This window comes from Copadichromis virginalis, linkage group LG13, assembly GCF_057382275.1.
Source record: "Copadichromis virginalis isolate Kocher_CV1m ecotype Utaka linkage group LG13, C_Virginalis_male_GT1.1, whole genome shotgun sequence".
NCBI lineage: Eukaryota > Metazoa > Chordata > Actinopteri > Cichliformes > Cichlidae > Copadichromis > Copadichromis virginalis.
This window is the reverse complement of record NC_140630.1, coordinates 5,791,471-5,816,998: the sequence shown is the minus strand read 5'-3', so window position 1 is coordinate 5,816,998 and position 25,528 is coordinate 5,791,471. Positions and strand designations below refer to the sequence as shown.

Here is a 25,528-nt window from a genome sequence, read left to right as displayed (position 1 = left end):
TCTTGGCTTTGCCTTGAGTCTGTATAATCTTCAATTTAATTTGTTCCTCATATTTATCAATCACTGCATGTATAAACACACAACAGCAGTAATACAGGGCAATGCAAAATGCAGTAAGGGTTTCATACATATTTGTTTTACGCAAATGGAAGTTAAAGTTGAGAAATGTTGATCATTTTAGATGTCTGTTGTATTCCAAATGTCCTTCTACTATCCAATGTTATTAAAAGCTACCAATAGCAGAAATTAAATATAGTGAGATGTACATTTAATAAGCTGCGGCTTAAGGTGGATATATTAATACAATTTTCTGGCTCTGGCACAAAAATACAACATCCAGAAATCAGTAATTGACTCAATCATACGAACAAATGTTGGCAGCAATTTAGAGTTTTGGAAGCAGCCTATAGATGATGTGTCTCTATGGACAGACCGTAGACTGTATATAAAAGATGGTCATAGTCATCCACTAGTTTGGCATTTCAGCCACAACTATGTCAGTGTTTCCAACACATGCTATATATATATAAAACAGAGCCATAAAATACATACTTTGCTCATTTTAAAAGTGTGGACATTGCATAGTTTGTATGGTACTGTGTGATGTATGGTATTGCTCTTAAAAAAAGCTTATATATTCCAGGCTCAAACTGAGAAACAGAGAGACATGCACTAAAGCATAGCTCGATTTATTTTCTATTTTCCACTAATTGGACCATAATTTTTTAATTATTATTTTTTTTTTTTAGAAAAACCTGAGATACTATATCAAAAAAGTAATTTTCTTACAGAATTTCTTAGAATCTGACTTTTTCTCCACCTGCTGGCCATTAGAAAGAATGCAAGTTTAAGCCACTTTAGTTTTTGGCACAGATATGTAAAAAATTATGTCAATAACTATATTAAAAAAAACATGTCATCATAAACTAAAGACAAACTTTATAACAAAAAAAATCTTTTATAAGATTTAACATCAAAATTGATTTATATTAATCCTTTCTGACCTGCCACCTCTACCACTGTTGGGTTTAGGTAAGTAAACATCAAGTCTGAGGTCTAAGGAATGCATTATGTAAGGGTTTCAAGTATAAAATTACATGTTTGTCTATGCCTGAACTGCAACCCAAGAACAGCAAACATACCTCTACTAATGACTGTAGTTTTGTAAAGAACAACTCTGCACTGCTCAAGGCTGACACATATTTGGCCGGGCAACCTCAATGTTGTGCCTGTGTGTGTTTATTGTTCTCACACACTAAATTCACCCTCACTGTAGTTCTCTGACAGAAGTTAAATACTTGGTGTGGGCTGCTGGTTCTCCCACAGAATATCGTCTTACTCCTTGTTCCCATAATAAATAAATAAATGAATGAATGACAAGTGTAGAAATGTTTAGCTTATTTTAGAGTTTAGAAATGTGTTAACATAGAATGTAGAATTATTGTAGAGACACTGACACTGCCCTCAATGTAATAAAGGCCTGACTGTGTCATGAAGTTAGGAGTAGATTGTAGAAGACCCCTCCCCCAGTTGAACTGTGAAAGGTCTCAACATTTGTAACTGGATAACTGTGGTCTGGAAGGGAGATGGGTTTTTATGACCTCTAGGGAGTCACCTACACCCACAGTCTTTTAACTGTCACGGACACTCACTCACGAGCACTCACATAGACACAGACACAGAGTTTGCAGCACACCGTGGGGGGGTTTTATGATGGGGACGCCTCTATAAAGCTGGCTGTAACTAACAAAGGGGTGAAGATTTTGCAGAGGAGCACCAGCCTGGCAAGTCTTCCCTTCTAGAAGATGCATGCTTAAATGAGGATAAATGAAGATGAGTAAAGATGAGTAAAGATGAATAAAGTTTTGTGAAAATGACTACTGAGTCCGGTGCCGTCTCTGGTCGAGGAATAAAAAGAACAGGGGTAAAACTGATTTGTTTTTCATTGGTCAAAAGGGAAAAAAAGGAGGTAAGTAGTTGACTGTGATTCATTTAATGAGAAACAGACTTCCAGGAATGTCAGGTGACTATAAAAGGTCGATCAGGTGAACTGTGTACCGTGTGTGTTTTGTGTGATTTTGAACTGGACAAAGAGGTAGATGATTCTGTGAGTGAAGGTTTTTTCTGTCTCTAAGCAACAAAAAAGTGCTGTGAGGACAATGTTCATCCATACATGTGTGAGCACTCCCTGCACATCTTCAATGTGTGGACAGAGTGAGAACGTGTCAGCAGCACATCAGGAGGAAGAGAGGAGGATGGAGGGAACAAGTGGCATAATAAGGATGTTAGGATAACTGGAAAACAGAAGAGAGTGGGACAGATGAAGCCAAATATGTACTTTGATGGGTCGGCACAATAGTGCAAAAGTTCGCCTCACGGCGAGAAGGTTCACCTGTTGGTTCTCCTGTTTCCTCCTGTTTTTTCTTGGTTTTCTTGAACGCTCAAAGATATTAAACTGTATTTATGGCTCCCTCTGCCTTCTCTAGGAGTAGGATTATGGGAATTTAACCAACGCAAAAGCTGAGGACACAAACCTGTGTGCAGGCCTGTACAAGCAAAAAGTGTGTTGCCCAACAACCATGGGGATGGATGCTACATTAAGGCCAAATTCTGACTGGCTGCAAAGTGAAATTAACCCAAGTACACATCAAAAATCATCTCAAGTTACTTTATGTACTAAAGTAATCATCGTACAACATCAGAGCGTCCCAGTGATGCTAAGACTCCCAATCAGGAAGAACAGCTACAACAGAGGAAGGGATTACCAGCAACATGACGAGAAGAAAACACAAAAAGTCAATCACATTAGGTGACGGTCTGGTGCAGAGGTCCTGAGATAAGGTTTTCTCAACTTCAAAGCGAGCAACTAAAGCAACTACCAATGAGAGTTAAGAACACTGTTGACAGACATATGGCAGGGTAGTATATACATTGGAGGGTTACCTAGGAAACCGGAGCCTGGACTGTGCTTTAGTGACCAACCAACAACTACATCTCTGTGTGAACGGCCCTTTAGGAGAGGCAGCCATCTGTTGCAACCAGTCAGAGAGTGAGGGGCAAAAAAATACAGAAAACAGTAGTACCAAGAAACCAAAAAGGGCAAAAAGTATGAAACATAAACTGAGGAAGAGACAGAACATGATATTTAATGAAAAAAAATCTACTTTAACTACATTAGTCCACTACGACAAAAAACCCTATGATGGGCTGGTGAGGCTGAACCCTTCTGCCCAGCTAGGCTAGGCCGCAGCTGCCTTCCACCCTAGTCAGATAAGTAGTTAAAAAATGGATGGGTGAAGATGTGATTGTAATAACAGCACTGTCAATGTTACCAGTGCTTTCCTCTTTTCATTTGAAAATGTGCAAAAATGGTGCCAGTAAAATCTGTTGTGCGAAGAAAGGAGCAGCATGACACTGCTGACATCGGGTTAATGGTTGTGTCAGAGATGCTTTTTAAACCCCACTGCAACTCTCAAAAAGCCCACTGCAGTCTTCAAAAAGCTCTTTGGGGAAAAGAGGACAGGACAAAATGCTCTCATTTTAAAGGTTGCACAAGAAGTGCAAGAACACACGCACGCACGCACACACACACACATCCAAATAATTTGTACTGATGAGGTGATAAACACAGAGCTGGCATCAGGTTGCTGGTTGTTACTACTGATCCGTCTATTGAAAAGCTAATTTGCCCAGAAGAAACGCTCAGAAGACATCTTCTATTCACATAATAGTGTCACAGTGACTTGTAAAGGGTCTAACTATCACCCAGCTCTCTTGAACACCACTGAAGATTTGTCATAATGATAAGAAGTAGACTATTCCTGGAAGGGAAGGCTGTCTGGGTGGATATGTTTGAAGTTTTTTTTGTGAGTGTGTGAGTGTTTACATTCAGTCTAAGGTGAAGAGATGGGGTCAGTTCAAGGGTGTCAAAACAGGCCTTGCAACTTACATTTGTATTGTGTAACATCAGGTGCTGGTCTTAGTTTATATTTAATATCTAAATCTAAATGCAAATTATGGTCTAGTTCACCATCTACATCTCACATGAGATTAAAGACTGCAAACACATCTTTAGCTTAGCTTAGTTGCAAGAAAGGTTCAAATTTCACAATAAAATAAGTTTGTTATTACCACAAATAGCTACTAGGTTTGTATTTAGATATTATGACTGTTTACTGTCCACATAAAAGCACATGTAGATGTAGATATTGCACCCCCAACCTCATGCACACAAAGTTATTTGCAGGTCAGGTCACTGCTAAACCACAGGTAGGTTTAGGGTTAGGCTGCATTTTAGCAAAACAAGCATAACTTTCAAAAGCAAAAAGATCTTATCTTTCAATCAAAGTCTCTGAGGTACAGTTTGGCCTTGCAATTCTTCAATTACTAAATTATGTATAAATTCCATATAAAGGGGAAGATATGACCCCAGCCATAACCCTGACACAAAGCCTGTGATGAAGTTAATGTGAATAATGTCCTGTGTTACCTGAGCCACAGGGGGCAGTGTTCATGTGAACTGTGCACAACACTGCTGCTGAAGAGTTTAAGAAAAGTGTCGGCAGTGACAAAAAGGGCATCCGCTGTGTCGTGACAGGTTAAAGTCCTCAAAAGCAGAGCTTATAAGCATGAATTAGTAAGTCTAGTACATCCTAAGTAGTTGTAGTAGGAGTGCTAATGAGCTCGATGCTCAGCTGAGACATAGTGTCACACATAAATGACCAAAACAAGGTTGCAAGATTGATATCTATCAAACTGATTTATCCATTATTACTGCTAAAACAAAGGTGGTCACTTTACATACAATAGGACAAAAAATTGATAAATACAAATAATTTTTATGTCGCCACATGTGAATGTCAATAGTTGCAGATATAACAGATGTTAAAAACTAAGACACATGGGTTGAGTTTGACTGATTTTCATCTCTGCTCTCAGTCTTCTAAACCTCAGTCTGTGTCTGCTATTCTCTGGCTGTCTTCATCTCTATCCGTCCTTCCATCGTTCTGTGTCAGTCCATCTGTCGCTCTCTGTCCTAAGCACCGAACAACAAAGGTTCATTAATGTACCTGCCTGGTTTCTGGCCATCCCTGCTTCCTCTGATCTTTCCCTCTTAGAGTTCATTAAAAAACACTCACTCTCCACTGCAATCTAACCGGGTCTTTGCATCACAGCTACTTTTTTTCCCCCTTTAAACCAATCTGTTTCAACGTCTGCTTCTCTTTATGTAATCTTTCCTTCACTTTGGCAAAAAGAAAACAACAACACAAATACCACCAGCCATCTTGTTATCACAAATACTGAAAAAAGACTTTTTCACGTCTTCCCCTCATCATCTCTAGTTTGCTCTCCTCGCCATCTGCATTTCCTCGTCCTCTCCTTCTCTGACTTCACTTTTCAGCCTCACAGTGTATCGAGCAGAACGAGGCCTTGGCGCTACTGTTGTATAATGTTATTTACATTTCTCAGCGGTAATTAGGCCGATAGGGGAACGGTTGTGATCCCACAGTCGATTAAGAAGAACGAGGAGGGCGGGGCGGTTGTAGGTAGAACATAGGTCACACAAAGTACAAAGACTTTTTTAGGCATAGTGATGTCACCATGAACTCAGTGCCTCCATCAGGTTTTGGGATATCTTATAATGTAGTCAGAAGTTTAAAATTAAATTGAATAAAAAAGCATAATATAAAAATCGACCGCAATAATTATCAAAATCGATTTATACAAATAATATAATAAAATAACTTAAACAATTAGTAAAATAACAAAAATAAATAATCCAAATGATAGTTTTCTCAAATTTTTGAATTACTCACATTTATATAAAATGAATCAATACAAGCACTAAATAAAAAAAATCCTATAAATATTATAAATCAAAGAAAATGGATGGACGGAGGTTTTTACAGTTATCACTTTAGAAAAAAAATAATATTTCAAATTAGCACAATCTCTCTTAGACAGACAGACACACAAACACTTGCATAACCACGTTCCATGTATTCACCACCAAAGATTTGTGCACGGCACAACATGTCTGGACAGGCTTGTGTACCGGAGGCCTGCAGGTAGGGGCCACTGAAGCGTCCCGTCCTTAGACCTCACCGAGTTAAAGGGACAGACCTGGTTACTGAGGTGAGATAAGAGTTTTTTTTGGGGTTCTTTAAAAAAAATCATAATTATTATTTTAAAGTGGAGTAATGTTTCTAGCTTTGTATAACCTACAAGTAATTAGTAGGTTATATTAAAAGTAGCATCTGCAAAACCAAGGTATGGTTGTCATTTGGACAAGGGTGGACTGGAGATGAGTCAGGGCCTCAAGTTGAGGACTTCAAATATCTCAGGAACTTGTTAGAAGTCGGGAAGAGAGAAGATGGACTGAAGGCAGCGTCTTCAGTGCAAACAGTGTATCAGTGCGCTGTGGTGAAGAGAGAACTGACCATAAAGGGGAAGCTGTTGATTTACTGGTAGATCAATGTTCCTTCCCTCGCCTATGGCCATGAGTTTTGGGTACTGATCAAAAAAAATAAGATTGTGGATACAGGTGGTGAAGCTTTCTCCAAGAAAAAGGTTGAGAAGCTTGTGATTGGGGAAGGTTCAGAGGGAAGCTGCTATGTCTTTGCATAGTAAGAAGCCAGTTGACGTGGCTCAGGCCTTTGATTAACACACCTCCTGAACACATCCTTAGTGAGGCTGGAGGAGGTGGCTGAGTAGAGCGAGGTCTAGGCGCCTCGCCTTAAACTCCATAGTGGAAAACAGACGGATGGTGAAAACACCACAAGGAACAGAAATCCTTCTGCAGACACTTAAAAAGAATGGCAGAATAAATCTCTTGGATTAAATTCTTCAGTTTAAATCAGTGCCACATTGTATCGTCACGGTCAGACTAGCAAACTGAGTCGATACAGATCAGCCCAGTGAAAGGCTGAGTGGAACTGGCGTTTTGCAAGAGGCGAAGAGTGACACCGCTGCTGTGTCTGTGTCATTGTAGATGCAGGATGTAAATGTGGGTTTGTTTACAGAGCATTCAGTGCGTGTTCTAAGAAGAGTGAGGTGGGAGGGTGAGGGGAAGTAGATGGGGTCAGTTGGGTGAGGCAGGTGATGAAGGTGGGGGTTCCACAACATATGGAATACACATCACTGATAAGGATCAAAGCTGTTACATAAGAATCGCAGTCCCTTTGTCTCAATCAAGAACACAGTTTCAATAACCGCTGGTGGGTGTGTGTGTGTGTGTGCGTGCATCCGAGGATGAATCTGATAAGAAAAAAATAGGAAGAACAAAATAAAGACGAAATAATGCAAGACACAAATACGCAATGCAGTCTCGTCTCTATGACGTTTTCTATCGTTCTCTCCGTCTCTGTCGACTCCACACACGTTTGTGTTCGCTTTGGAGGAAAATAACAGGAATAAATAAATTGAACAGGAAACACCATCAATTAGTGTAAGACTTTCCAGAGCATTCAGAGAAAATAAATACAGATGCAGCTTGCAAAATATCTTCTATGCCTCCTCCCTGACATATCTGGCTCCCACTGGTCCCCTGTAGAATTCCAAATTTTTCACTGCATATCTTGCAATGTATGTTCAAACATGAGAAGTAGAAGCAGAAGCAGGTGAAATAATCTCTTTACCGGTGTGTCATAATTCTCTTCCTTTCAAACATTTTTTTAATTGTCTACTTCTTCTAGATTTTTAAATATAAAGAAGGTGATTATGGTGACACTCCCCCTTTCAAAACATTAAAAAAAGGTCATGCAGCCCCCTGAAATGTCTTAAAAATAGTATTATATGGATCACTGGCAGCAGCAAACACACCTTGAGAAGCTACTCAATTGATGGTCTGTTGACACAGAAAAGGAAAAGAACAAAGAAGCGCTGTTTTATCAAAGAAAGTTATTCCCAAAAGTGAGGTCATGTTGCTTTAAATGAGCAGGTTAAGGATTCTTTCACACTTCTGACTTTTTACTTTGATGTTAACCTAACTTTGAGGCACGAAACCTCCCCTGAACTTCGGTCCAGTGACGACAGCTGGACCAGATCACAAAACTTAAAGATGGTTGGTTTCAATTCTAGAGTGGAAACTTAACTGAAACTCTGAAAAATGTTGATTCTTTCCAGATCTCTTCAGAGATGATGACAGAAAGAATGGAAGAAAAACGATACCACGTGAAGATAAGGAAACTATTTCAGCAAACCAATCCCTAAAACAATGTAGAGCAAGAGAATAAATCCATGCATTTATTATTTATACATCCACTTTTGCAGATAGGAAGCTACCTGCTGAACTGACAACAGTCTATGTCAGAGGCACAACCTTCTATAAACTGAGGATTCCACATAAGTAAAGTTCAGTGGTGTGGTATGATTGAAATATCAGTATACTCAGTATGAAGAATGCGAATGAATGTGATGTTGGTTTGGGATTCGACCGGAGAGAAATGTCAATATTAGTTTGTTCCTGATTTTTGGTGCCCATCGGTGATATAAGTTTGATGGTAGATAGGGGGCAGGGTTTAATAAGAATATTTTCTTCTTCCTGCTCCTTTTCACACATGGTTGTTGTGTTTTGTTGATAGAAGATGTGGTTGTTTTGTTTGATTTGTAGTACCAAGTGTGAAATAAATAAAAATGAAATGAAATGAAATGAAATGAAATATGAAATATAACAAACTGAGAAAAACTCACATGCAGTAGAATCTGACCATTAGTGTGAATTATGTGTATAATGTATATAATGTATATCATTTTGACCCTGTGTGGATTAGAGAAAATTCTAAATATTATCAAAGTTGTGCACCCGATTGTTTTATAAAACCATAAAAGTTAAATGCTATAGAATCATTCCACCCTGCAAAAATTACATACCCCCCAAAAAATCATAGAAAGCCTAAAATTACCATGACATCTATGGCCGTGACAAGTGTCTGTGAACTTGTGACCAGAGCTATACAGACAACACACATATGCAGTATGTGTATATTCCATTTCCTGTCAAAACATCATTTCCTGGAACATAAGCTGAATTCTCAGAAGTAGGCTTTGTTAGTACCTGTAAGAACTGCACAGCAAGTCTTCTAAAATAAATGCCTCATTTACAGCAGACCTATAGTGTACAGTGCATGTAGTGAATATATAGTGTAACTTTTTTAAAGACTGTTTTAACGACTGAAGTGTTATCTCATACAACCGATTCCTGTCTATCTACATGAACACGAAATGGCTATTTTTCACTTTTAAGACACAAAGGTCAGTAATGGATCAAATTATTTTGCCGATCACACCAGACACCAAAGTGTGAGAGATATGCATCATAGGCTTTTACGCTTTTACGGCTCCTGTGTGACCAGGCTGAACTCTGGATGCTGGTGGAAGAACTGGGATGGGACAGAGTCAGCAGGCTGTCTTTTCTCACATGTTGGACATGATGGGAAATTCTCTGCATCAGATGCATCCTCACTACTCAAAAGACTCTGTTTGTTTCAAACAAGGGTCTGAACCAGCAACGTCAAACATGCGGACCTAAGAACAAAAGTGCACTGGATGGCTTTTTGAAAAGTGTGAATAAAAGCAGAAAAGTCATTAATAACTCCAATTTTATAACTAAGTGCGCTGGTAGTATTGATGTGGGGTCACTAGTGTTGCTAAATAGCAGTGAAAATACATGCACATTAAAAAAAAACAACTTCCAAATGTGAAGTTGCATGGGTCATAAATAAGCAGCACAGCAACTTTTGTAGATGTACTGTGATCCATAAATTTTAATGTGCATGTATTGGCACTTTTTCAGAGTAGAAAAATAGAGATTTTTAAAGTAGTGTTTATCTTTCATCTGTTTGGTAAAACGATGGTTCATTAAAGGTGAACAATGGTTGGTCTAGACCATTTGAGGTCAAATTGAGCCAACTACAATGACTTTGACACCCTTGGTGTTAACTTTAAATGGTCTGGTAGAGCGTGCAGGAGGCAGAACACATGGCGTTCACTCACTCAGTGTAAATTCACTGGACAGCTGCCTCGGCTTTTCACACATGGGCATGATTAGATATTAAATTGTAATTCGCAGTAAAGAGGGATGGCAAAGAATTTATAAATCCAGCAGAACATTTGCATTCTCGTACTCAGCTCCACCAGGCTGTGAAAGTGCACACATGAAGGCACATTGACACTGATGAGTGGTTTTAGCTATTTCAGGAAAGAGCTGAAGAGATGCTGTATTTGTAATAAAAAAATAAAGGTTTCAGCTTTTTTTCTTTTAAATAACAAAACCTCTCCAACTTTCATGCTTACCTCGCTGACTGTGTGTGCAGCTTGTGTAAAGCACCTGAACCTCTTCAGGTTCAAGCTGATCAGAAAGAAGTTTGCACCTCAGCGGATTATGTGTCCTGCTCTCTTCTGCATTTTAGAAAGGACACACCTGGAAGTAGCTTTATCATAAATACACACGCTCTCACACATGTGCATGTACAAAGCCACTATATGGTTCCCGACAGGAACATTTATGTAACGCACAATAGACAAAACATACAGAGGTCTGAAAGGACTGCCCATGTAGGGGCGTCCCACCCACAGCTGCCCTTTGTGTGTCTGTCTGTCACAGCCAACTTAAAGTATTGATGGATAAAGACGCTAAAAGTGGAGATGATGAAAGCAGAGTAACCTGTGAATGACAGAGCAAGAAGACTGAAGACTGGTGCGTCGCTGCTTTAGTGTTAAAGCTGCTTGAAATATTTTCTTAAAAGTCTTTCTTAGCTGCCTGTTTAACAGCACAGTTCATAAAATGTTGCATTCAGCAGATATAAAATATGACAGCTGAAGACGATTTGATCCAAAACATAACGAGAAGTTGTGATGTGTTCTGAGAAGTGAATACAGAGCAGTTCTCTTATTATAGTTCTTGTATAGGTTGACTGTCTTGCTATAGTTCTCTCAGTCTATTACTGCTCTGGATGTGTTTACAAACCTACACGGCATGCTTAGCTGTTAACACGTCCTCCTTTAGGGCCTATTTAACCCTAAATAATGAACCTAAAATACAACTAGGTCAAGGGGTGGACAGGTAATGGCCTTAGGCCGTTTTCACACATGAACTTCGAAGTCTGAGAGGATCAAGTTGGGATATTTTCTCCACAAAGTCACTTAAATCCTAAATTTGAGCCACCTCTCATTCAAAATCATCTTCTCAGAGATGTTCAGGCAGCTTCCAACAATGAAGCGATTTTTGGATCACGCTCCGGAGGTCCTGGTCTGGCACCTGTGATATCTCTGTGGACCTTAAACTTGCTAGCATCGATGTCGTTTTCAAACAGACAAGACTTTCATGTGGAAAATCGCTGCTGGTTATGAGAACTGTGCGTCCCACTACAACTGAAAATTTTTCATCATTTTGCTAGACCTACCACACTGTAAGGGAGGATTGAGGATTTTTTTTTTTTTACTTTTACAGGATTGTGCACTAAGAATGTGTACCCCAGGTTAAGTTGTTGGGGTGTTACTGCAGCATCCTGAGGGAGAACATTTGACAGCATGTCACAGTGCCATCTTGTGTCAGCACAGGGCACAATGATTATGCAACCCACATTCGCCTTTGACCTCTCACCCAGATATGCATCCCTGTGACTTTGTCCACTTTCTGAAAATCAAATTTAAGGTTTGCTCATTTGACACTGAAGTGAATCCAGCAGACGTCACGGCGTAACAAGTCCAAGGGCCAAGGTGGCGTGCTTGAATGGAACTTCAGCTACCTACTGTCTTTACAGCAGGTAAGGGTTTTGACGTTTGGAGAACCATCATTGAAACGTTTTGATCACACCTCACTTCATTTGCACTGGTGGAAACACTCCACGTGGTTTAGCCAGGAGGCCTAAGGCGAGGAGCCTGAGTGTGAAGGAGGCACGTACCTCCCAGTGGTAAATGCACCAGACTATTAGCAGCACCATTTTTACCTCTGAGCAAGCCAACATCACTCAGGCTTTGTTCTAGGAATAAGGCAGGTTAAATATCAGCTAATGTTCTATCCAACATAATCCCCTGCCAAGCACAAAGGTTCACTGCTGCAGTGCACGTGTGAACACAAGATGTACGCAGTTTAACCCAACAATCGTTTTTCTATTAAGGAGAGGGGAAGAAAACAAAAGGAAATTACAAAAGAATTAACAGAAGACTGCCTAACGGTTTTTCTCAGGTTTTAAATGATCTTTTATCCCCTTTACTAATAATCTAATAAGACTAAATAATCAAACTTAGAAGAGCAGTAAAATCTTTTATCCTGAACATGTAAGTTATTTTTATCTTATTTCTTCAAATTCAAGATGCAGCAGAAACAAATGATCAAAGATTTGGATTAAAGATGTTCAAAAGAAAAACAGCAGAGAAAAAGCTCGAGAACAGCCTGCAGTTTGATTCAGTTTTTCCTGTGATGTTAAAACTTGTCGGGTGAGAGTTTCCCTCTTTTTTTAAATTTTTCTATTTTCATTCTTTTTAATCTGTTGTACTTTTGAAGTTTTCATCAAGAAACAAACTGCAAATGTTTTCTCCAAGAGAGCTTGTCAGCTTCGATGTACGACGGTACAGATTCTAATTCCAATGCTGCCCCCTGGAGGTGCAAATAATGTCTGCATGTTTGTGTGCGTATGTGTGTGTGTGTTTGTGTGTGTGTGTGGGGGGTCCCTACTTTAGTCTGGAAGCAGCAGAAGAGCTGTGTCAGATAGGGGTGTCTCCTGGCCAATGCTAAGATCCGTTTCTCAGTCATGGTGCAGTCCACGTCGTCATCCTGCAGGATCACGTCTTTCTTCAGCACCTTGACGGCATAAACCTCGTCTGTGCCCTTCATCTCCGCCAGCATCACCTGGTCACATGACACAAACTCGTTTGTGTTTTCTGGTCCATCCTTTTCACTGCACATCTTACTGAATTTCACAAACAGAGCTGCAGAGGAAGTGAGCCCACCTTTCCAAAGCTTCCTTTCCCCAGAACTTTGATAAACACAAAGTCATGCAGGTTCATCCTCTTGGCCTCTGGAGCGCTGTGACCTTTGACCTCGCCATTCGCCTGACTTTCTTCGCTTTCCTCTCCGACGCTGTTCCCATCACCTCCTGTGAGCGTGTCACACGTTACCGTGTCCACAGACGAGGAGGAAGACAGTGGGTGTGTTTTGTGCTCCTCTCCGCGGTGGTCAAATGACAGAGCCTTCCGGATGTTCTCCAGCTCCTTCACGTCTGCAAGAAACCAAGAAAAATAAGAGCTGTGCTGTGTGTCTCCATTCTGTTTGCTCTTCAGAGTTTAATAGTCAGAAAATGTGCCTACCCTGATCACACGGGGAGGTGGGGGCAGACTTTGAGCGATCGTCTTCTATCTGAGGGATCCCTGATAACGGCTGCTGAGGATCCTGAGCCTGAGTAAGCTGTTCACAGAAAACATGTCCCCATCAACATTTTCATCAAGAACTTATGATTCACGGTCGGTATGTTAACACCACATGCAGGCGACAGCAAAAACGCTCATCTCAAGGCTTCATAACAGGACTTCACACAGCAGCGGTTGACACCATAGTGCGTAGATCCATCTTTATAGTACATGGTTTTTGAAGGACACATCCCCAGTGGGTACGCCCCTCAATTAGTTTCCACTGTTTATTCAGAAACACCTTCTTTAAATACCATTAAATATAAAATTTAGAATAACTCTAAAGCCTCTTGAGAACACTCTGGCATATTTCCAAACCTTTTTCCGTCTCTGGGCGCTGTTAGAGATCTTGTCTGGAGTGACTCCGAGGTCAGACAGGACTTTAGCGATCCCTCTGGCATCAACGCCACAGTTTGGAGCTACGTTGCTCTCACAGCGTCTGTGTACGTTCACCTTACAAACTGGGAAACAAAGCAAGAAGAGTAAGAACAGTTTCAGAACAGATTCTAGAAAGAGTTTATCCGAACGATAATATACAGACATCTTTAATTTGCTTACAGTTGTATTAACTAAAGAATGTCACGTGCTCACTTGTACCTTTACACTGGAGTCCCTGTCGCATCAGACCCCACAGCAGAGACCCACAGTGGTCACAGAAGGTGAGAACTTTAAAGTTGTGGATGCTGAACTTGTGCGGGACATTAACGCTGAATCTCTGAGACCCCACCTGTAGGATGCACCAAAGGACAGTAAGACAAACCTGCAAGGATCTAATGTTAGAGTGGTCCCTGAACTTTCTAAGAATCCGTGCGTAGGTTGTCAAAGTGTTTCACATCCGTACCTCCCCGACCATGTCATCCTGCTTCTTCATGCCGGCACATTTGGTAATGATCAGCTCATGGCAGCGCTTGTGGACAACACAGGTGCACACTGCAGCAGGTACACACATACAACGCACGCATTAACAGGTTTTACGTGTGATTAAAGTGCAGCCACTTGTAAAGGTAAATATTGTCTTACCTTGACACTGATAGCCCTGCTTTCCTAAAACCCCCCTACAATCAGACAGAGATAAGAGAAATGTTTAAAAAAAAGTGTTGTGGACTGCTGTCTTCATATTTTTTACATAATTTAGAAACTTTGATTCCCTTTTTCAAAGTTTATGTCACAATTTTAGAAGATTATTTAAGCTGTATTTAATAGAAAATAGAATATCTGATTGTTGCAGTACTTTGATTTTGAAGGTCAAGCTTTATTGCAAGCCCCACAAAGGTTATGAGTGAACATCAAGGTCTGAATGATTATAAACTAGTCCATTAATTTGTTACATCAGCTTCTACCAGGGCCTAGAAAAACGGCTTATCTTTCACCTGTATTAACTTCTCTTTACTTTGAATTTATAATCAGTCTTTCACAGATAAAGTCCTGAATGATGAGGACTTATTGTATTTGCTCAATGCAAATACTTTTTTTTGATTTGTCTACTCTGTTCCAAAGTTTGGGTTTTGTCCTGTTTGTTGCCACTTATCTTTTTCCTGCTTAACTAACTACAGCAGGCGCTTAAACCTGAGGCTGGTTCGACTGGAAGTGTCTCCCATTTAAAAGGGAGTTCTTTCTCAGTTACGTCATTAACCAGTTGTTGTGGTTGTTTTTCTAAAACCGTGTGTCCTTACTTCCAATTTAAAGCAAATGTGTTTCACTTAATAAAAGAGAAAGAAGCGCAGCTGTAAGCCAGTTTGTGGAAAAAGCCTTTTTGTGTTTAACATCATGCAAATTCTGCAGCATCTTCTCTTTCTCCTTTGGCTTTTTGTTGCACACATAAGGGAAGGTAGAGGTTGGAAGTTTTCCTCCTTCTAAAATTCTACCAGGAGGATGATGGGAGTCTAGTATTATTCTTCGGCAATATTCAGTGGATTCTTCAGCCTCTGCAAAATGATGCAGTCTATGCTGGTTTCCGACACATTTATACACGGCCAAGAAACGAAAAGTGGCGCTGTTCTCAAACCCACTGAAAGGGTGTATTTTTCAGAGATTATTTCAGGATATAACAGTGAGCTTACACAAAAATTAAACAGACTCCTTGCAGTTTTTTTGCTGATTCACCATCACAGACCCTGACCACTCGGAGACTGAAACACAGCTCCCTTGTGATTCTGATTACACATCAAACGTTCTTTCAGAGCCGGCTGAAAGCGAGCGGAGCACCGAGGCCACATGGTTTCCATGTGAGTGAAGCTAACAGCCGTTTGTTGGGATGGAAACAAACACAGCTGGCTTTGTTTGTTACTCCCCACTTCACAGCATCCACTGTGCTTACGTGTAAACAAGAGAGCAGGTTATTACTGGGAGAAAATTGGGTTAAGGAAGTGAAGCAGTGAACACACATCAGTGAAAGGCAGCTATTGTAAAACTGATGTTTACATACAGCTGGTCAGTTAAGAAACTTTTTCTTTATTAACCTATCAACACTTCATATGTTCACTCTGAACCACCCTTGGCATTTTCAGTGAGAGACTCTGGATTCATTAATCTTTGATAGAAGGACTCGCAAATCACACAAGTGAGCCTTGCTTTCATCTCTCTGCACTGCTGCCACATTCCCGTCCTGTCTTCAATGCAGACACACTCTCATCTACAGTTTGTTGATTATTTTTCTTTCTTTATTTACAGGTTTCTTTCTGCCGACCTGTAACGACTGTGTGCATATTAATCACTCTATAGACATGAGCGTGCATGTGCTTCTAACCAGATAAAGTCCCTGCAGTGTGAGCAGTACGTGGGCTGTCTCAGGTAGGTGGCCATGAACTTGTGTCCGTTGACTTGGTGGACTCTCCGACGGACGGCACCTTGACGCTTCCTGGGACGCATCCGCTGTCGAAACACACGCTCCTCATTTTCGGTAGAGCCTGCCGCTGCTGTACGAAAACACAACAAAAATACAAGAAGGATGTTATGTTGTGTTACAGTTATGGTTTTATTTCCAGTCTCTTCAGTAAGCCAAACTAATGTGAATAAGCTCCATTCATTCCGCTTTTTGATAGTCAGTGCTTTATAATCTTGGTTACTCATGCTGGCATCTCCTATAAATGAGCAACACCTGCACGATTGATGATAAATAAAAACTGCATTTCCAACAAGTAGCCAGTAGATGGCAATGACACTACAGGGCTGGCAGTGTGTCCCTTTGGTGACAATCAACGCATTAGTCCTTTTTCCTTAAACCAAGTCCCAGTGTTTGTGACCTCTGCTTTTCTTCTGGTTTAATTACTCAGGGGTTTCCCAATGGCAGTGCAGAGGTTTCAGTTACTGCCTGATCTTGTTAATTACACACACATTTCATAGGATAGAGGTGGTGAGAAATAAAAAAAAAATAGAAATGAGGTTATTTGTATTTATTAAATAGACCAAATTGTTCAATTTGATGTGTTAATACACCCAGATCTATCAGATTGTGCCATTTGGATAGAAGAACTCCATGTGGACTTTCCCCCCCCCCCGACTACAAGCATTATCACTCACAACTAAACTCCGAGTACTGTGTGTTACATTCCACCTGACAGTGTGTATATTTTGGAGACGACTCAAACTCTCCGCTCACTGAGAATGTTTAAAAAAAGAACAATTGAATAATTCAGTCCTGTGATATAACTGATTTGCATTTTTGATATGACCGACGCTGCGCGAACATCTGTCTTCTGACTCTGTCGGCCACATGTGCCGTCGAGTATGCATTTCCAGTTTCCTCAACAGCCGTGGCTTGAGAACTCCAAACATCCTCTCTCTTTGATCTTACATTATTCAGCATTCAACAACGCTCATCGTGTAGGAAAGTAAAGCAAAGAGCAAAGCTCATCTGGGACCCTGACAGAGCAGCTGCTGCCAGTGACAGCCCAGGCTCAGCTGATATCCTTCAACACACCCAACTGGACAATCTCAAATAGGGAAAGCTACTTAAGCTACTGCAGCATGCCCATCTGCAAGCTGCTCTGCATCCCAACCCCACCACATCTCCCTCTTTCCATTTAATGCTCTGACTACATCAGCGTCATATCTGCTGTCACTGATGCTTGTTCTGTTCTGCGCTTTGTTCTCAACTTTTTTTTCCACTGGCAACACCTGCAGGACTTTATCTCCCTCCCTCTGGAGGAATATGAGTTCCCAATGCTCCCGCAAATACATGAACTTGAATGCATGAAAACTTGGTTTGCTATCTAAAAAAAGACACGTCTACATCAACTTACATGGAACCTGCTGAATGCTATTACGCTTAATGATTCTTGTTCATGTATATCGCATGTTTGCTCATGTATTTGGAGGTTTGAGAGATTGGCAGTGAAGCATTTTGCCTCTCTCTCCAAATACTAGAGCCAAACATGTGACAGATCGTTACACTTATTTCTATTTCTTCAAATTAGGGGAGTTCCTGGACTAATCTGATAGTTCTTTAGGTGACAGAGAAAACACTAAGAATATTCGAGTGGTCTAAAAGACAGAAGACACTTAAAACTGAGCAGATTGTAAATGCACAGTTTCCTGCGTAACCATATGTAACCATTCTGACCAGTATAATGCTGGTTAGTGCGGTCATAATCGGTTTACTTTCCACCTGTGCTCGATTATGACTTCCATTCAGATAGAGTGGGAGAGAAGGTAGTAGGAAGTGGGATGATGACATCTTCAAACGGGTAACTGTTGTTGTAGATTAATACTATAAGAATAATATGTTTAACCGACCAGTATTTCTGAATATGACTGGACATGCGCATGCCTGTTTTAACACAGTGTTAGCTTATAATGTGCGATTAATCACCATTTAAACTACTACAATCACAGTTAAGGTCAAATACAACAGTTGTCATGTCTTTTAGAGCTTTTTTCTTGGAGGTCAGAGGGTCGAAAAGTCTGGACAAGTGAAATACATCAATTTCAAAGTCATGATGTTAAAAAAAAGGAGACAATTAGTATCCACAAACATGAAGAGATGGATTTTTTTGGGTGAGTATTTCACATTTTGCTGCTATGCGGTGGTAGCTGACGGAAGACACTAAAAGAACAGAGAAAGTGAGAAAGAAAGCTACTGAAATAAAGACATAGACAACAATGCTTTAGCTGGGGGAGAATTGCAAATCACAATCTGAAGTAAGTACAGAACAATTTAGGACCTGTGGTTAAACTCACGTGCAGTATTTCCCATTCAAATTTGGCTGGTTTGTGTAACTTAGCTTGAGTTCTGCTGTGTTTTCTCAGAGTGAACCCTAGTGATTGTGGTGATGTACTAACTGAACTTTCCTCTGGTATCACCACCTTGTCAAACTTTACATCTCCAGCAGCACTACTCTCTAAGCCTCAAAGACTTAGTCTACATTCCTTCCTGCCTGTCATGTTCTGCTTGTCATCAGTCTTACTCCTTCAGCCCCTTTGCCATCAGCATCGCCTAGCAACTGATGACTGCTGCCTGGCAACAGTGTTAGACTTGGTGTCTTACACTAGGGAAGGAGTCAGGGTTGGAGGTTGGCAGCGGTAGAAAGGTTGCTCCTCTGTCATGTCCTTATGACCCCAAAAGTTAGACTTAAGTAGGCCAATGCTTGCATCGTACTCCGAGCTCTTTTACCTTTTTTGGCTTTCAAAGTCAGGAACATATTGACAGATAGTCTCTGATATTTGTTGAGATGCAGCACACTAGTATCAAATGTTACCTTGAAGATTAAATGCCTGAAGAATTTTGTGAATAAATCTGAACATCATCTCCCTGCCATGAATGAATTAAATCTCTGAATCCTGAAGGATATCTGGATGCAGATTCATTTGTAACATTGTCTGAAGAACACTGGCCTGGTGTTCTTCAGCTCAGTGTTGATGTTCAACACTTTTATGCTTGGCAGCGCCAAGCTTGCTTGCATTTTCATGCAAATGCATCCACAGTGTTTCAAGTAATTTGGCAAATGAATAGTCAGACAAACCAAGTAATCACATTACATCCTGGGTGAGTGAAGGAGGTAAACATAACTGCAAAGCTAAGTTATGTTTATCTAAAATGTAGATATTTATTGTTGCAAGGATTTTAGTCCAGAGGGCCCGGTGGCGCCAGTGTCCGGCAGCCTCGCCTCTGTCAGTGCGCCCCAGGGTGGCTGTGGCTACAATGTAGCTGCCATCACCAGTGTGTGAATGGGTGGATGACTGGATGTGTAAAGCGCTTTGGGGTCCTTAGGGACTAGTAAAGCGCTATACAAATACAGGCCATTTACCATTTACCATACTGGCATGATATACTGGAAATGTTTTGGCTCCACATCCATGATGTGAAGCTCAGACTCCTCAGGCCAGGCAATCTAATCTTCCTTTTTTGGTTTTGGTGAGCATGTGCAAATTGCAGCCTCGCTTTCCTGTTCCTAGCTGACAGGATTGGTACCCGGTGTGGTCTTCTGCTGCTGTTGTTGCCCATCTGTTTCAAGGTTTGATGAGTTTTACCTTCAGAGGTGCATGCTCACCTGCATACCTTGACTGTAATGAGTGGTTATTTGAGTTACTATTAGCTTCCATCAACTCAAAGAAGTCTGCCAGTTCTCGTCTGGCGTCTGCCATCAGAAAGGTATTTTCACTCGGAGAACAGCTGCTCACTGGGCATTTTCCTCTATTTTTGGACTATTTTCTATAAACCCTACTGAAAGTTGTGCAAGAAAATCAGAGTAAATTAGCTTTCTCTGAAATACTGAGACCAGCCCATCTGGCACCAATGATTATGCCACGTTCAAAGTCACTATATCACCTTTCTTTTTTTTATTGTGTGCTTTTTTTGTGTGTGGCTTTATTTTGAGCCCCTACTCTATTAACCTATTTCTATTCTGATGCTCAGTTTGAACTGTTTGACCATATTCCCATGCATAAATGTGCTGGTTTCTGCCATATAAGCAGCTGAACAGGTATACCGAACAAAGTATTTGGTTGGTTAGTTTATGTTGCATGTATTTGGTTAATACGATTTTTTATCAATAAATTATCAATAAAGAACTCACTAAATTGTTGTGTGTCCTGGAGGAGGCCATAGTCAGTGTTTACTTGTAATTTTATTTTATTTTTTTGCTGTTGTTATTGTTTCTTGTTCTGTTTCATATTAATGTTAATATTTAGTCAACACAAAAGTGAGGTGACCCACTACTATCAGTATACGGTATCCCGTGTGCCGACAAGTCTGTGTTGAGCATGTGCATCTTAAGCATCATGACTGCAATTGCAGTAGATCACAAACACACAGGCACATAAACTTACTGTATGCCACTGCAGAGAAACAACAAGGAGCAGAGTCCCAGCAGGCAATATAGCTTTAGAGTCCATTTACGAAACACAGAGGGAAAAGGAAAATTAATATTTCCTGCAGAAAAACCTAATGAGACCTCTTTGTCACTCTCTACTGATCTCCCTCTCAATCACTTTCAATGATGTAACTGGTCCATTAGCGAACACTCCACTTTACTAATCAATTTATCACCCCACAACCACTCCCCTTCTCCTCTCGCGACCTCTGGATAACTCCCTTTCTGCCTTCTCTCTCACAGTCTCTCCAACATACCGTAAAAATGCAATTAGTTACAGATTAGATGTACCAATGTTAACTTTTCACCTCTGGTTCAACATTCTGTTAATAGGAGGCCCAATTGAAAAGCTCCACAAGTATGAAGAGAAATTTCAAAATAAAATTTTCTACAAAAAAAATGATTTGCAATATCACTGTATTTTGCTAATTTGCGTGCACATATCACTCAGTAGTTACATCTCCACAACAATAGAATAGAATAGAATAGCTCTTTATCGTCACTGTTGCAAGAACAATGAAAGGCAGTTTGGCATCTCTCCATGTGTGTGAAATACACGGTTAGTGTCCAGGGTGCGAGGGGTCTTTGATGATGATATTGACTTTCTGCTGAAGTCTGCCAGTTTAAATGTCTCCGAGGGGGATTAGTGAGGTGCCAATTGCCCACTCTGCTGCCCTCACCACCCGCTGCACTTTCCTCTTGTTGTCCACAGTACAGCAGTTGAACCTGAGTGTGCAGCAGTAAGTCAGAAGGGTCTCGATGGTGGAACGGTAGAAGTTCACTAGCAGTCTCTGGGGTAACTGGGCATGACGCAGTTTCCTGAGTAAGTACAGCGTTTGTTGTGCTTTCCCTACCTGGTGGGAAATGTTTGTGGACCAGGTAAGGTCGGCCGAGATGTGGACTTCGAGGAACTTAATTCCTTTCTACCCTTTCTACCTCCTCCCCATCAATGTAGAGGGTAGAGTGCTCAGATCGCCTTGTTCTCCTGAAGTCGGTTACCATCTCCTTGGTCTTGGCTGTGTTCAGATGCAGGTTGTTGTTTTCACACCATTGCTTCAGATGCTGAACCTCCTCTCTGTAGCTGAAACATTGTTGTTCTCGATCAGTCCTAGGATGGTGGTGTCATCAGCAAATTTGCTGATGGGTTAGGGTCTGAAGTCCGAGACTGAAGAAGTCACTTGGATGAGTGATGAAACGTTTCTCCCACAAAACGCTACGTCCAGATGAACAGAATCAACTTTTGGAGATTTACTTTCCTGGATGATTGAGAATGCATCAAGATATTCAGGTATTGCTACAAATCACCCAAACTGGCAGAACTGGCATTTCGAAACAAATTAATGCACAAAGCTGTAAAGGATGTCACCGTGGCTACATCCATCCGGTGGTGTAATAATTTCAGATTTTCATTGCATGATAGCAAATATAATTCACAAAAACAATAATATTGCAAAATTGATTGAAAATCTGAAAAATGGATGCGATCGGTCAAAATCATCCTCAGCTTCATTTTATTTACTTAGCTGAAGCAAACATCAGATATGCAATGCTCAGTTTTTATACTGCAGTAACTCAGTCAGGCCGTGCACAAACTGAAGTCACACCTGTAAATCAAAGCTCAGTGTAGAGCCACACAGTTGCAGTGCTATGGTTAGCTTACACTACTCAAAATGGAGAAGAAAAATCACTGCAAGAGAAGACAATAAATCAATAATTAAACTAAGTATTAATTCATCAACAGCTTGCCCGTCTCCAATGCTTCACTCAACACTGTAACAACAGCCTAACTATACTTTTGTATATGACTAAGGAAGCAGGTTTGCTGCGGGAAGTACCTCGCTCCACAAGTGAGAAGTTGCTGCAGCAACAGAAAAGTGAACCGGTTAGTGGTTGTCAGCTTACTTTAGTCAGGCATAGTGTGGTTGCAGAGTAATGGTTACTGAAAGGGAAGAGAACCACGATAAATTGGAAAGTGATTCTGCTGCCCTAACTGGGCTGGGCTGATTATTTTGTCATGTGCGAATATTTGACATATCAGTTCTTCATTTTTATATATCTTGAACCTTATGTCCATCTTTTACATGCAGTCTATGGGGCCTCAGCATTTAGTCAAAGCATCAACGATTATAGTCTTGTTGCAAGTGTAAGTACTAGTTCTGTATATCACATCAGCATCTGCACTCCTTCTCAACTACACTGTTACATCTTTGTTTTGCAGTGAAACATACAGCAACACGTAGGAGTACAAGATTACAGCTCGAGGCTCTCTCGAAGCACTGTGTCTCATATCTTAAATGATGAGGTGATCTCTGAGTTTACAGTCAAACTCTGATTGCATCATTTAACTTATATCGAAGAAGAGCGCTGGCTGCACAATATCATTGTCATAGAAACACATAGGGAATCTGACACATCTATTTCCTAATGTAATGCTGCAAATTCTGTGCAGTGACAGGGTGACTCACTCCTGACTTCACGTTCTCACTGAGTAACAAAAACAAAAAAGAGAAGTAACTTAGAACTAAACACACATATCTGTTGGTTCATCTAACACCAACATTGTTTTTACATTCTCTTTGTTCCTCTATTCCTAATTCCAAATAATTGTCATTTTTAAAGTGTATGCTGCATTATAGAGCAAAAACCTACGTTCTCTTAATACAAATGGAGCACTATGCTTACATTATTGCTTTCACTTTCCTTTCACTTAATACCCACTAAAAGCTCAAAAACTGCACATTAAGATGATTGGAGAAAGGATGTGAAACTATAATGACGATCAGTATGAGTGCAGTCATTTAACAAAGGCTGTGCAGACTGTTCTGGGTTTTTTTATATTAGATATTTTTTTCCTTAATCTGATGGACTTTTATAAATCAAGAGGTTCAAACTTTTTTGTTTAACGACCATTTTTAAAAATGAAATAAAAAATAGCAGCTTTTTGCTGATGTTTTTACAATTTTGCCATCATTCTGTGTTTCTGGGAGACTTTACACATCATTATTTTACCTATTTTACCTCTATCAGAAAAACTATATGGACTGTAATTTCTTTTTTTATGACAGTTTAAATTTTAGGAAGGCTTTGAGTTGTGCATACTTAGGGCATCTCTTTAAGTGACAAAGCCAAAGCTGTCTTCTACACTTTACATGCACTCATTCCCTTCTTCTGACTGTGCCTTTGCTAGCACTTAAAATAATATTGTTAGGTTGTTTTTAACTATATTCACTGCATGTTACAATTCGAGTATTTTATTTTAAAACTACATAACATGTGTTTGTCTCTATGCAATACAACCAGAAAATCCAAAGGATGTACCCTAACAACACAACAAGGAGGGCCAAAGTGGTATACTTGAGCTCCTGCAGTTAGAAACTTTAACTTTTTAACTGTTTCTAGCTGCATGATAAGAGACCGTGGCTCAAGAGTTGGGAGTTGGGAGTTCGCGTTGTAATCGGAAGGTTGCCGGTTCGAGCCCCGGCTCGGACAGTCTCGGTCGTTGTGTCCTTGGGCAAGACACTTCACCTGCCGCCTACTGGTGTTGGCCAGAAGGGCCGATGGCGCTTCTGTCAGTCTGCCCCAGGGCAGCTGTGGCTACAACTGTAGCTTGCCTCCACCAGTGTGTGAATGTGTGTGTAAATGGGTGGATGACTGGGTGTGTAAAGCACTTTGGGGTCCCTAGGCGGGACTAGTAAAAGCGCTATACAAATACAGGCCATTTACCATTTAATGGTGTAGTCTATGCTTTTATTTTAGCTCTGGCATACCTTTGAATTGTACTTACATATTTAACTTCACAAATATATCACTACTAGCGTTGTTATTACAAAATGCAAAATAACAAATGATTGAACTGTCATTGCATATTTATGTATCCTATTACTCTGTCCCATCTTAAAGATAGTGTTATTAATATCCTATTTATCTTCAATATTTGTTATATGAGCTTATTTGAATTTTTTGATATAATTTATTAAAGTTTATAAAACATGCTGCAAATATGTAGAAGGACTTTGCACACATGCAAGGTGTTTTAATACATCTGAATGTGGCAACACTGGTTTTCTGCAATACAAGGAGGAGAAGGTGTGAATGTAGCAGCAGCTGTGAGAGTCAGAGTGACTTGACAAACACAGGCTTTTGCCTCAAAATACATCATCATCATCATCACTTTACACTGAAAGCTCCTGCGATAGTTACACAGCAGCTCTTAACAAGAGATAAGTGAGACCGAGAGCAGTCGCTCTGTGTTACATACATGACAGACCCCGCTGAGCTTCATAAAACAGTTTCACTGAGTTCTTACCTTCACTGGAAGATCCTGATAGGTCAATAACAACATACACCTTCCCCTCTGGTTCCAGGTCAATCTGCAGAGAGAAAGGTAATGAGGAATAAAATAAGAAAAAGACAAAAAGAAGGCAAATACAAAAAAAAATTAGACAAACTCTTACTAAACGATGCCAAATTAGCAGCTCATGCTGCAGTGTACTCATAAGAGTCAACTTAATTCCTTTTATACTAAATGAAACTGAATTATTTCCTGAAAATAAGAAAATGATTCTTTAATAAATAATAATTTATTAACAATGCTTCTCTACTTTTTTACGTGTCAGGACCATTCACTCATCCTACACAGTTTTCCAGGGGTCCATAAAGGACAACTCACAAAAATCACAATCCCCCAGAATAAAAACATTTAGAGATAAGATAAGATAGATAGAGATACAAAGCATTGCAGTTATGAAAAGCATTAAACAAAAGACATGCAAATATGTAAAACATGTCATTTTTCTCAAAGTATCATTGCA

At 40.2% G+C, this 25,528-nt stretch overlaps 1 protein-coding gene across 2 annotated transcripts in view; it reads right to left on the bottom strand.

Moving 5' to 3' along the window:
• The window catches only part of LOC146695118 (protein kinase C epsilon type-like), a 101,963-nt gene that overhangs the window by 29,335 nt on the left and 47,100 nt on the right, over positions 1–25,528 (bottom strand). Inside the window, exons 2-10 of one of the 2 annotated variants that reach the window (XM_085477019.1) lie at positions 25,024–25,087; positions 16,154–16,322; positions 14,428–14,462; positions 14,249–14,337; positions 14,005–14,134; positions 13,726–13,868; positions 13,309–13,405; positions 12,952–13,220; positions 12,677–12,850 (exon numbers count right to left, since the gene is read on the bottom strand). In XM_085477019.1, coding sequence (XP_085333145.1) covers positions 12,677–12,850; positions 12,952–13,220; positions 13,309–13,405; positions 13,726–13,868; positions 14,005–14,134; positions 14,249–14,337; positions 14,428–14,462; positions 16,154–16,322; positions 25,024–25,087 — 1,170 coding nt within the window. Of the gene's footprint in view, positions 1–12,676; positions 12,851–12,951; positions 13,221–13,308; positions 13,406–13,725; positions 13,869–14,004; positions 14,135–14,248; positions 14,338–14,427; positions 14,463–16,153; positions 16,323–18,585; positions 18,831–25,023; positions 25,088–25,528 lie in introns of those variants that run through there. The other variant, XM_085477020.1, reaches the window with a different exon arrangement.